This window comes from Silurus meridionalis, chromosome 25, assembly GCF_014805685.1.
Source record: "Silurus meridionalis isolate SWU-2019-XX chromosome 25, ASM1480568v1, whole genome shotgun sequence".
NCBI lineage: Eukaryota > Metazoa > Chordata > Actinopteri > Siluriformes > Siluridae > Silurus > Silurus meridionalis.
This window is the reverse complement of record NC_060908.1, coordinates 13,039,092-13,051,744: the sequence shown is the minus strand read 5'-3', so window position 1 is coordinate 13,051,744 and position 12,653 is coordinate 13,039,092. Positions and strand designations below refer to the sequence as shown.

The 12,653-nt window shown below is 37.3% G+C and overlaps 1 protein-coding gene across 4 annotated transcripts in view; it reads left to right on the top strand.

Moving 5' to 3' along the window:
• Positions 1-12,653, top strand: part of doc2b (double C2-like domains, beta) — a 160,423-nt gene that overhangs the window by 118,004 nt on the left and 29,766 nt on the right. For 2 of the 4 annotated variants that reach the window (XM_046838803.1, XM_046838802.1), the window contains exons 10-11: positions 314-393; positions 9,196-9,219. In XM_046838803.1, the coding sequence (XP_046694759.1) occupies positions 314-393; positions 9,196-9,219 (104 nt within the window). The remainder of the gene's footprint in view (positions 1-313; positions 394-9,195; positions 9,220-12,653) is intronic. The other 2 variants (XM_046838805.1, XM_046838806.1) reach the window with 1 other exon arrangement.

Below are 12,653 nucleotides of genomic sequence, written 5' to 3'. Positions count from 1 at the left end.
ACTTTTACTGAAGTGTGATTTTTCAGATACTCTTTACACTTTAGGAAAGAGCGAATGAAAGAAAGAAAGAAAGAAAGAAAGAAAGAAAGAAAGAAAGAAAGAAAGAAAGAAAGAAAGAAAGAAAGGCATACATTTTTATACTTGGAAATATGGTCACATTGGGCTGAGCAATGGTTATCAATTCCTGCTGTCAATCAAAACTCTGCTTGAGTCCTCAGGGTAAAGCAGTGAAGCGTGGACATGTCCATTAAGCTGGATCAAAGGGTGTACAGCATTGCAGCATTAATAATGGTTATTTCTTCTCTCTCCACAGCCACTCTTGGCACTCTGGACTTCAGCTTGTTGTATGATCAAGAAAACAACGCTCTGCACTGCACCATCAATAAAGCCAAGGTAAGCGATGCTATTAGCACCTCAGCTGCTCTTGTAGAATAGCTTCTATCAAGTATATTAGACCTTTGAAAAATCTGACCGAAATCCCCGTTCACCTCTTCAGTTGGAAAATATTTTACGATCATATTTATATTTTCTGGAACCATGATCCCTTTATAATTAACACTGAGTTAAAATATTAAACAAAGCCTCTTAAATAACCCTGTTTTGCTGATATTCTCTTCTGCACATTTTTTTTATATCTCGCTGCCTTTAATGATTCCTCGCTCACAACTTTTGTGTTTGAGCTCAAAAATGGTGAAAAACTTACACCCATAGTTTTATCCCATTATGTCATATATGAACATGCAAAAGTTTATAGAAACATTATGAAGACAAGCAAAGCTAGAATTTAAGGAAGAGCACTCTTTGTATTACCCAGGATCCCATCTGCTTCTGCTTGTGTCCTACAGAGCATTGTATGTCCTTTTAAGATAGTTGACAGTCGAGACTTCATGGTATTTCCATTAAAAGCTAATAATGCTGCCAAGATCTTCCTCTAGCACTCTGTTTACTGGCAGAACTGGTATTTATTTCTGTTTACATGGTGGTGTTAAAGATAATTATAATCAATTCAGTATCTCATCAGTACCACCATGTAAGGATTTGCCCCAAAACATGACCCTGTACTTGTCTTTATCTTTGTGTAATACCGCTGCATATTCAATTCAATTCAATTCAATTCAATTCAATTCAATTCAGCAAAGGAAGTTGAGCTGCTCTGAGGGAATACCGGGTTTTTAGTATTCAGTTCTCATCATTAGCTCTCAGGTTTTCACTAGATTGTGTATTTTAAATTAGAATAAAATAAATTAGCCAATCGATTCAAATATTCAATCGCGATTAATCACAATTGTCTAAAGTTGACTTGTGATTAATCGCATCTTAATCACACATTTTTACATGTTCTAAATGTACCTTAAATTAATATGTTTCTCAAATATGGATGCTTTATGCAAAATTTGTCTTCATGCTCTATATTGAGTTTGAAGACAAAATATTTTTGTAAATGTTTTAAAGTTATTATGGGGTTTTATGTCTTCAGGACACCAAACGGAACTTTTGCTATGTTTCCACACGGACGGTTTTGATTGCCAGATGTGTGCATCACAGCAGATTTTGGTGCTTGATTTGAGACTTGGCGCATCAGTAAAACAAATGTGTAGTGATTAAAAAAAAAGGGTTTGGTGGAATTGATTTTTCTTTATATCTGATAAAAAAAAAGGACGTCGTCTATAAATGTGTGTTGCAATAAAGCTTTTAATTTCTTTAACATTTGAAAATAAAAATGATCAAACAGTAATGCTGCATTAATTGCGCGTTAACAAAATGCGTGCCATTAAAATTACATTGCGTTAACGCGTTATTAACCCTAATTAGCAGCTAGCTTTTATTTTTTTATTTATTAGCCTTTGTTTTGTTGTTGTTCTATAGAAGTAGACACAGGGGGCGTTTCGGAGGGGTTTGCACGCTTGTTGACAAACTGGGACAATTCAAGCGGATTGCAGTCAAAGCATTAGCAAATGGAAGTGGTGATAATCACAAGTTTCATCCAGTTTCCTATGGAGAAAACACAGACACAGTCTCGCCTTCCATTCTCTGCTCTCTTCTGCTCTTTTACTTCGCCTCTTCATTTCTGGCATCATTTTGTACTCTATTCCTCTTTCTTTCACACTTTTTTGCCCATTAGAATGGACAATTAATTCTATTTAGAGCCGATGAGAGGAAACAGAAGGAAAAGGGTTTTTTTTGCGTTGATTATATACTCTACATTCGTGTGTAAGTATTTTATTCATATAAAAAAAAACATTATAAATATAAAATGCATTGAGTATTAGACAGGAATTGCAAGTAAAGCAGGAAATTTTACTTCTAAATTCTCAAATCTGATTTTTTTTGGAAGACACAGACACTGGAAGAGCTTGGCCATTCTGGGTTGGATTTTTGGGGAAAACACACCTCATTTCTGTATCTTTTTTCTTTTCTTTTTTTTTTTTTTTTTTTTTTAACAACTCTGCCTTATCACGTTTCAGGTTTTACAGCCTGTCTAAATTCTGATATATATTCGCTCCACTTATGCGCTGTTTCAGTCTCTCGTCTGAGATAGAACGCTCAGCTAGAGAGAGTATGGAGTGCTTCTGGACGGTGAAGATAACCCGAATGATTCTGCTTGGTTTGGTTTCTGCATTTGTGCTTTAAAGAAACGAGGTCTATTTATTTATTTATTTGTTTTAAGGCATGATATTCAGCGATGAGAGCAGCTGTTTTCTATTTGTTGAGCTCCCCATTCAACACACTGATTATGCTAGTGTGCTTGAAAACAAAAGGACATGTTATTTACTTTTATGTTGCTTTATAAAAGTGAACATGCTGTTTAATAACCCAACGCTCATCCCCGTGGATTTAAGCTCAGTACATTGGCCTGTCCTTTCTCACTCAAGCGAAATAACATATTGGGTTATTTTGTTATCTGAAGAGCACAGGCTGAGACAAACCCTAAAGCAAACAGACCTATTTAGCATTCTCTGGTGAATTATATCCTGTGCGTGTGGTAGATGTGGTGCTCCCACTGGTAAAGCTCATTTCCTCTCAGCTACTTTCCTCATTTAATATAACGGGTTAAATTCTACATTATGAAAAGTAAGAGAGTGCTAGTTTCCCAAGCCTAAAAAAAGTTTGATTGGAAACTTTGTCGGAGCATGTCCCTGATTAGATGGTTAACGCGCGGACTGCATGTAAGTGACCCGATTCAAGTATATATTTAATTATCACCCAAATATACCATTTCATTTTTCATATAAACTTGTATACACACAATATCCAGTCAGCCAATCATGTGGAATTAGTTCAATCCATAACATTACTGAATAACTGCAGTTTATTTTTCACCATTATCCAGATGTCTGGCAACCAGCAACCATGCCATGGTCAAAGTCATGTAAATGTTTTCCCCCCATTCAGTGCAAATAGAAGAATGGGTGGAAATCTAAGTATCTTTGAATATGGCATGGTTGCTGGTTTCCAGAAATGTTGAAATTGCTAAACTCTTGGGAATCACACAGTATGGTGTGGAAAACAAAAAACAGTTCTGTTTTTGGAATCCATTTGCATGAGGCTAGAGAATAGCCAGAGAGATTTGAGTATTGAGGAAGGCTTGGTAACTTAATTACCCACACTATACAACAAAAAAGCTATTCAGAAAAAGCATCTCAGCACAAAATATGACAAACCATGAAGACCACATTGGGTTAATTTCTACAAAAGCAAATGTGAGCAAATATGAGGTAAAAGAAGACTAGTGTTCAACACAAAGTCTACTAAGAATCTTGGCAGGGAAAGGACACATCATACAGACAGACTTTTTTTTGCAAAGACTTCGAAAGTCATAAGGTCAGCAAAAGTATGATGACAAGACAAAGCTTTGATTAGTCAGGACTGACCTTCAGCTTTCGTTTTTGTCCAACACCTCTGTCTGGATTCAGATCTGTACCTCAGCCAAACAGCTGGCTTCCCAAACCCCTGCCGAACAGCAGAGGTAGATCGGGCTTCCCTTCGCATACCAGCTGTTAATTTTTCAGCCGCACTGCCAAAGTAGTCCTCAGGCTTGACAAGCTATCAATTTATGATGCAGCCCAATTGCCAGGAGAGCTCAGATTATTAACCAAATAAACAACATGAGAAGACTTTGAGGACTTTCCCTGGAATCGGTATTTTCTACCAAGTGAGGTTTTTTTACCATCTGGTGCCTTCAATAAACAATTTAGAGACTACTGAGGAATGCTACTTGTTTGAATATGCTAATAGATTTCTGTATTGTATGAGCTTCATATGAAATGCACTCAACATTTGCGGGCTCTTAGGAAACCCGCAAATGACCTGCTCTGTTCTGAAGGCCAAACGGAAACTGGTGCATCGACTCAAAACTTTTTGGAGGCAGATACTTCTAAAATCACAGACTTCTCCTAAGGCATATCAAGTGGCACAGTAAATGACATGTTCAAGCAGATGACAGACCCAAACCACTTGTCCAACTGAATCTTTGAACCGATATTACACGGTATGATCCATTGTTCCTTCACTGAGATTTAGTTTCTATACTGTTTGAGACACAAACATAGGATAAAGCATAATTAATCTCTTTAAACCCATATAAAGGATTTAGAAGCAAAAACAGGCCAAAAAAAATAAAATAAAATGCACATTTGCAGTTGCAGCATTCCCGCAAGAGACAAACTACAAACGTTTAAAGGAACCTTTTGCTTGCTAGTGTGAACATAGGTCAAAGAATAATGTCATATTATTCACTTTCTCCTATAAGAGTGGGCTTTGTAACATAAATAAAACTAATTAGGTTCATTGACAAGAGGTCAGTAAGATTGGGTATAAATAGTGTTTCTCTGAGAGTCTCTCAGAATTAAAGATGGGTGGAGCTTCAACAATCTGTGGAAGACTGTGTCTACAAATTGTGGAACAATTTCATAATAATGTCTCTTAATATAAAATTACAAAACAGTTTAACATCTTGTAATTTACAGTACATAAAATCATCAAAAGTTTCAGTGAATCTGGTGAAATCTGAGTGCACCTTGAGAAGACAAGGCACAAAGGTGAAAATCAATATTGGATGCCTGTGATCTTTGGGCCCTCAGATGGCATTGCATTTAAAACAGTCATGATTCTCATTTAAAACGTACTGAGGCAAATTGGAAAATTGTGCATTGTCAGACGAAACCCGAATTTGAATTTCTTTTTGGAAACCATGGACACCATGTCCTCTGGACTAAAGAGAAGATGGACCATCAGCACTCATTTAAAAAAGCCACATCTCTGGGAGTGCATTAGTGCCTGTGGAATGGGCAGTTTTCTCATATGGAAAGGCTCCATCAATACTGAATATAGGTTTTATAGAAACAAATGATCCCATTTGTCCTTAAAATGCTAGTCCAAGCTAAATGTATAGTTTTATTTATGTCTGTACCTTGAGAGTCACTAACAGCTAAAACCAAATTCCTTATGTGTGTCAACACACTTGACCAATAAACCTGATTCTGATTCTGATTTAAACATTTTATTAAATTTTTTTGTTTAATTGTTAATAGAATATGAGTTTGAGATTAGCAAATTATTACATTGTGTTTTTTATTTACATTTTACACAGTGTCTCAACTTTTTTGGAATTGGGGTTTATCTTAAACACAAGCGAAAAAGAAGAAATGAGTACAAATGAGTGACTCATCATATATCGTATATGGGATGAACCGTTTATCATCAGTACTATGGCTCGTGTGCAAAAAGTTCATGTATTTAGATAAGCTAGTGATTTAATTGACCAGGGTAGTGAGGAAGTAAGTAATTTTTACACTGGTGAATTATCAAAAAAGATGTTAGATAAATGTTACTGAAAGCCTCTCTTGTTCCAGCTCAATCGATGCAGTAGCTACCGTTCCATGAGCATAACGAGCATAAATGTGTATATGTGGTGGACTGTGCTGAAAAAGAGCTGTAGAAAGGCTGATATTTGTGGAGCAGATATTGCAGAGCATCGGTTATCATTCATATTAAATTGTTACCTATTGTCACAGTGTGATAAGCGCTCAACGAGAGGCATTTCTAGGTACAGGAAATACATGAGGATTATAAGGAATTACCTCTCGAGGCTTGCAGATAATGGAGCGCTTGCGTTAAGTTTCTCATAACACACATACTCTTGATGTCATTGATTCCTCGAGCTGTTGTGCCGTTATCTTGTTGCATATCGAAATTCGGAAAGCAATTTGTGATCGAAACGAGAGTATATGCCTCTTCTTTGGAAAAGTTTTTTTAATAAGGTTTAATCACATTAGATTTACCAAGTCACCATTGGCCAGGGTTTAGCAGCCCTGTAGAATGTGCCAAGTTGTTTCTAAGCATGATAAAATTATCCAATTATCCAATACTATATGTATACTACTATTACGTGTAGTAATTGTGGTAGGTTTAAACATTTAATTTTAGGTGGACTTCTTTTTCTTGCATTTTCATCCTGAGGTGCAAGTATGAAGTTATTGGCTCTGGTTGTGTGACCATTTATACCACCCACTTGATCATATGAAAATAAGGCATTTGCGAGAGAATATATATAATAGTTCCTATTTTATGATTACGTGCATTACAGAAATTTTAATGCAGATTAAAATCCCTAATGAGCAAAACAAAGGTGACAGTGGAAAAGGAAAAACTCCCTGAAAGTACATTGGGGAGAAATCTTGAGCTGAGGAAGCATAATGGCTCATTACAATAAAAGAGTTTGCATGATGCTAGTGGAAAGAAGAATATCTTCTTACTATGTTACTAACTAAAAATGTACATGTTTATGTTTATCCCTTTAACAAGAGAAGGTCAAGGATCCATTTTAAGCATATCCATGATGTAGTGTGAAAGTCTACAATGGTAGAATGTAAGAGCTCAATGAAACAACAACACCATGATCATGATCCTGTCAAGGTCTGTACCAACGTACACTACAAACTCAAAGAACTACTGTATGGAAAAACCCAATAAACCAAAAATCACAATCGGGAATGACATGCATGTTATTGTAATTCTGACACATCTGTCACTACATGACCATCATTTAACCTTAGTTCAGCACATGGCACTTATCATGTGCTGAAATGAATGACAAGGCCCCACAGAAATTGTTGGGTTGGGGGGGTGGGGGAGAAAAAAACAGGCAATTGACTGTGAGTCAAGCCAAGGTGTCATATGAACTCTATTAAAGAGGAGTCTTTCTGTCTCTTGATCACCTCCCACATTTCTCTCAAATATTTCACAACTAAAGTCACCTTCACATGATGCTGTCTGCCTCAGAAAAGGGGCTGATCTTATTACAACCCAAATGGACAACAGCCCCCCGCATGCACCCCACCAGTATGGGCTTTGACAAAGGCTCAGTTGGAAAAGAAAGCATGCCAGTATGTGAAACATTTTTTATTGTCTGGTCAGAAAGTCTTGACCCAAGAAACGCTGGCACAAATCACTGTCTCAAAACTCTCAGAAACAGCAGGATGGTGGGATTCGGTTACTTAGCAGAGGTTTTTTCAATGACAGTCCATCAAGTCTTTTACTCCTGACTGAATGATACATTGTGTATCTCATCTACTTGTTGTACAAAGTCTTCTTTGCAGACATTTTTATGGGGAAGACGTTAAATATCCATCATCTGACATCATCGCCAAGGTGGGTTTTTTTTAGTACATAGCATGAGAGTCTGTTTATCGTGTAGCCAATTAGATTTAAGAATTGTGAGCTGTAGTTTTCCTAGCTCATAGTTCATACACTAGGGATGGTAAGATTCACAGATTTGCAACGGTATAAAATGTAATGATTTTAAAAAGTGTGCACCAGATACAAGTTTGCATTTGTATCAGGATGCATTGTTGTTAACATATTTGCATATTAGTAGATGTGCTATACTTTAATTATTTAGAAAGTGACCAATATTTTATATGTAGATTGGTTTCTCCTCACTAAACTGTTTTCAGCACCACTGCTGCTACGTAAATATGACGCATCACAACACTATTGAGACCGAGGCGAGTCATAGAGAATACAGATTAACATGGCAGAGGTAGAGCTGCATCTTCTCGGAGACAGAACAATAAAAGAACATCTGGTTTTATTTATTTATTAACTTTAGAAATAAAAATTGAACTATCTTTACCATAGTGAATTGCATAGAATCAAGTTTTTTCCATTGCATTACATTGCATTGTGTTAAATCAAATTGAAATCAGATCACACTGCATCATAATAGTAGTCAATCATATCACATCGGTAGTTGTTTCATATATGTCTTTAATGATTCGTATCATTGGCTATGCATCGAGATGCACATCCCTATCATACATGGCATTCTATTTGAAGTATTTCCCATTCAAAAAGGGACTTTAAACTCTTTTTTTAGTCAACATGCATAAACTGTTCAATTGGATCACATCATTCAAGTAGTTCATCGCCAAAGCATTTAATTTCACTAAATACTTAATTGAACCTCCAGGCATCAAATTAATATGCAATTTTTTTTTTTAATGAATTGATATTAATTCTCATTATTTGTTTTGCCTGTGGTGTCATTAGTCAGTTAGTTAATACATATTAAAAAAATGTGTCACCATAAATTTTTTAAAAAGAGGTCTGATTGACACTCGGTGTCCAAGTTTCTCTCACAGGAGAATGTTTTTTAATATATGCAAAGTGTTCGGAGTAGAAACGGCAGGGACTTGGTTTCATTTCCACATATGAATAGTGTATAAGCGACTATAACTATAGCGAGCTAGAAAAATGGGTCGTCCTGATCTGTCAAGGTGAATGAAGATAGATAGGTAGGTGTAGGAGGAGTAAACGAGTGGACTTTGATTCATTATTCATCTTATTTATGTTTTCCTCTTTTTTTTGTAAGACAGGAAGTGTTCGATTTTGGTCATTCTGTTTACACCCAGACACTTCATGAGAGCAAAATTACAGGCTTGCTCACCAAAATCGCATCGTGCCATCAACACGAGCTTTGAATTCATTCACGTGCGAACACTTTCTTCTGTGTCGGGTTAAAAATTACCATCCTCTTTCCCCTTCGCTTTTTGATTTCGCCTGTATTTGTCTCACTGTTGTTGAATTTCTTTTTTTCTCCTCTCCTACTTTTTTGCTGTTTTGCATGCTTTCATGCTCACGATTGCTCTCTCACACACATTGTGCATGACCGACTGGAAAATGATGGACTCCCAGCTCCCTCTACCCAGGTACAGAAAGGTAAGGTCAGCACCATGGATCTTTTTATCCCCCTTATTTCCATAGCAAACCCTCAGTTCGATCTTTCCGACCTCACAACGCTACAACTCTCGATGCATTGAATCCAACCGGCAAATTGAATCGGGCTTCATTACAGATACTGCTATGCCTTTCAAAATTCAATTTCTTTTTTATATCATTACTGATTAATAATTAAATTCTTATTTGATTGAAGTAGCATTTATAGATGACTAGCTAGGAATGCTGCATTCTCGTAATTTTATTCATAGAATCAGTAGAGCAGTACAGCACCTTTTTTGTTGTTGTTGTTGGGATCCTTTCTCTTACCTGATTGGTCCAAGGGTGTGCAATCTTATCTAGTAAGGGCCGGTGTGGATGCAGGTTTTCATTTCAATCAAGCCTGATTCCACTTCCATCGATCTTGGCTTCCAGTGGGTGTTGCTGCAAATTAGTGGAACTTTCTAATTAAGATTGGACACCCTGATAAAGGCTAAATTGCCCTATATGTGAATGTGTGTTTGTGTATGTTCCCTGAAATCCGAATATCCAGTAGGGGAAAATAAATTTGGCAACATTTTAAATCTAAAATTCTTTCAATGAAGGACAGTTATTTGATTGATTGCCTGAGCTGCCGGGTCTCTTTGGGAAGCGTACCTTCTCCTCTGGGACGGGTCATTTTTCACTTCCAACATTAGCACTCTGTGCTGTGAAAATGACCCTGCACTGCAACAAGACTGGCACTTTGTCAATGTAAAGCATCGCTCCCTTGCATTCAGGTGTGCTTAAATATAAATGAAGTGGTGTGTATTTGTACTGTAAACCTAAGCCCCATCTATGGACCAGGCTGGATTTTTTTAATATAGTTGCTTTTTCTCTTTTGCATATATTTACATTTTGTGATTTCCACCGTTCATCATCTGGTGCTGGCAGCTAGCAGTAGGCTGTCTGTGAATGAGTATAATCATCAATCAGGATGCAGGATGTGGAGGAGCATGGTTCTCAGGCCTAGTGCTACTTTAACTCCCATGTCACGTCCTTCAGCACTCATTACCTCTGTGTTTCTTCCACTCTCTTCACCTCTCTCTTCCACAGATTTGCCATGTCACTTAGCTCCTCATTTACAACAACAGTTCATATCCAACTGCTTCCTTCCAAGCCATGCATTGAAGACTTCCTCACTCTTTAAATAGTCGCTCATGTTTGCTTGCATTTAGTGGCCACTGATTCTTGCCAAGCTCATTATACTTGAGTCCTGCCTCTTTCATTTGCAAGTGATGAGCACAGATTATACGCCAAACCGTCCCCTAGCACCCGCTGCATGTCTAGGTTTTTTTTTTCCATGAAAGATGATGATTTAGGACATAAAGGGACTCCAAGCCGAGCAATTCTGCGAGCGAATGCAGTCGTCCAACAGCGGTGATTAAAACACTATGAATGAGTGGGTACATGAAGCATTGATGCATGGCACCCATCTGCCTTCCACACTGGTCATTTCTCCTGCGCTCAGCAATTATGATCAACTGCCTATTCAGACACAACGCGACAATCACAGAGCCCAGGAAACCACTTCATTTTGATACTGCATTCCGAAATGCATTTCTTCTTCATTAAGTGCCAACAACACCCACAGGGAAGTTTAGTTTTGCTGTTTCCGCAGGGTGAGATTTGTTGGGGTCACTCCTCTCCAATCAGTTCAGGGAGAAGAGGGTCCAGCCACACAAAGCTGATTAAAGTGTAATTTGACAAAACTGGAATTCCTGCAGGAACAGTATGCCCAAAATGGAAAAACTGGCTCAAATATTAATCGAAGCGATTGAACCAAAAACAGAAGACGTTATTACCTGTGTGAGAGGTGGAAACATTTTAGATCCGTAAATCTACAAGGTTTATGAAAAGCTGATAAGTATGTGTTCTGGTTTTTCAAACTTTAATTAAACTTTCTGCAGCCAGGGACCCCTTTAATTGTCAAATCTATTTAGTGGCCCACCACAGAACTATAAGAACCCACCTTTAGAACAGTTCAATTACTTTTTATTGGATCTGTTGGCTTATATTGGTTCAAAATAGGTTTTTTTTTTGCAATATTACAATCACAGCTTATAAGAACACATTTTACATGGGAATAAAAGAGTACAAAATATTTATATCTCAGATTGTATTCTGAGTTTATTCTCAGTCTTTATGGTACTGATCTTTTTGATGCGTCAAAGTCCTTTGAGTTTGCACTTTTGACAATTTTCTGGTGTTTAAATACACAGAAATGTGCTAAATTGAGAAAAAATGTGATAGCTTAATTAAAAAAAATTATGGCATGAGTAGTAAAGTTGGATCCAGAAATATTAGCAAATATGGGATATAGAGTTAAATTAAAATTCATAAGAATTCAGGTTTTTGACAAGAAATCTCAGGAAAGTGCCCCTACTATTCTAGGTGCAACCAACACGTATTCTAAATTTTGGGGGTTTCCATGCTGGCATGAAGCAGGGGGCTGAAAAATTATGAAGGGGAGGTGTGTATGATTTGCATTGGTGGGAGCCATATATGCCTGTAGCTGCATTCCTCCTTGTCAGAACTTGTGTGGTGGATCCCTGTCTGACCAAACCTCCTTAAAATATACAGTAATAACAAGGTACCTGAAAAACTTTATTTTTTCATTTCAACTGGATCAATGAAATGAAGGCTTTCAAACGACTTGGTAGTGGATGCCATTGGTAGTATAGCAGATTATGAGGCATTGTTGCAGGTTTTGCTAACGGGTGACATACAGAAGATGTATGTGAACAGCTTGCCACCTCACATTATAAATCACATGATGAAAATAGCAGCAACACTGTCATGGACAGCCCCTTAGGTAGAACCTGCATTTGATCATCACTTCATTTTTATTGGGATGACTTCCAAGCCCTAGTTCCTGAGGAGATTAGTCACAAAGTGTGAAGCCAGGGCCACTGTGAGACTACTGTACACTACAACTAATGGTGACTTGGCGTGGACACCAACCGAAGAGGAACTAATAAAATCAGTGAGCTTATGTTGCACCAATGAAAGGCTTCATTGTAAGTGTGAACATCCAAGTTAGTTGCCAGTATACCTTATAAATCTTAATTCTGGTGATGGGAAATTTCCAGAGAGAGCTTACTGATTTGGATTCTGATTTAGATTATTAATGTTCTACCTGAAGGAAAATATTTATATGGATATGATAGTCCTGTGGTCAGGGGGAATCCCAGAGTTTAAATAAAGCATCTGCTATAGTATTTTTGGAACTGGTTCAGCAAACTGTGAACATGACTAGAATAAAGACCTGACAAGAATTGATAGTTTGCTGACTTGATGTACTCCATGAGCCACCAGTTCTCTAAGGCGAGATTGATGGTTGTCGAATATTTGTTGTCCAAATCACAGTTGTGTGAGGTTTTTTTGTCAAGACGATG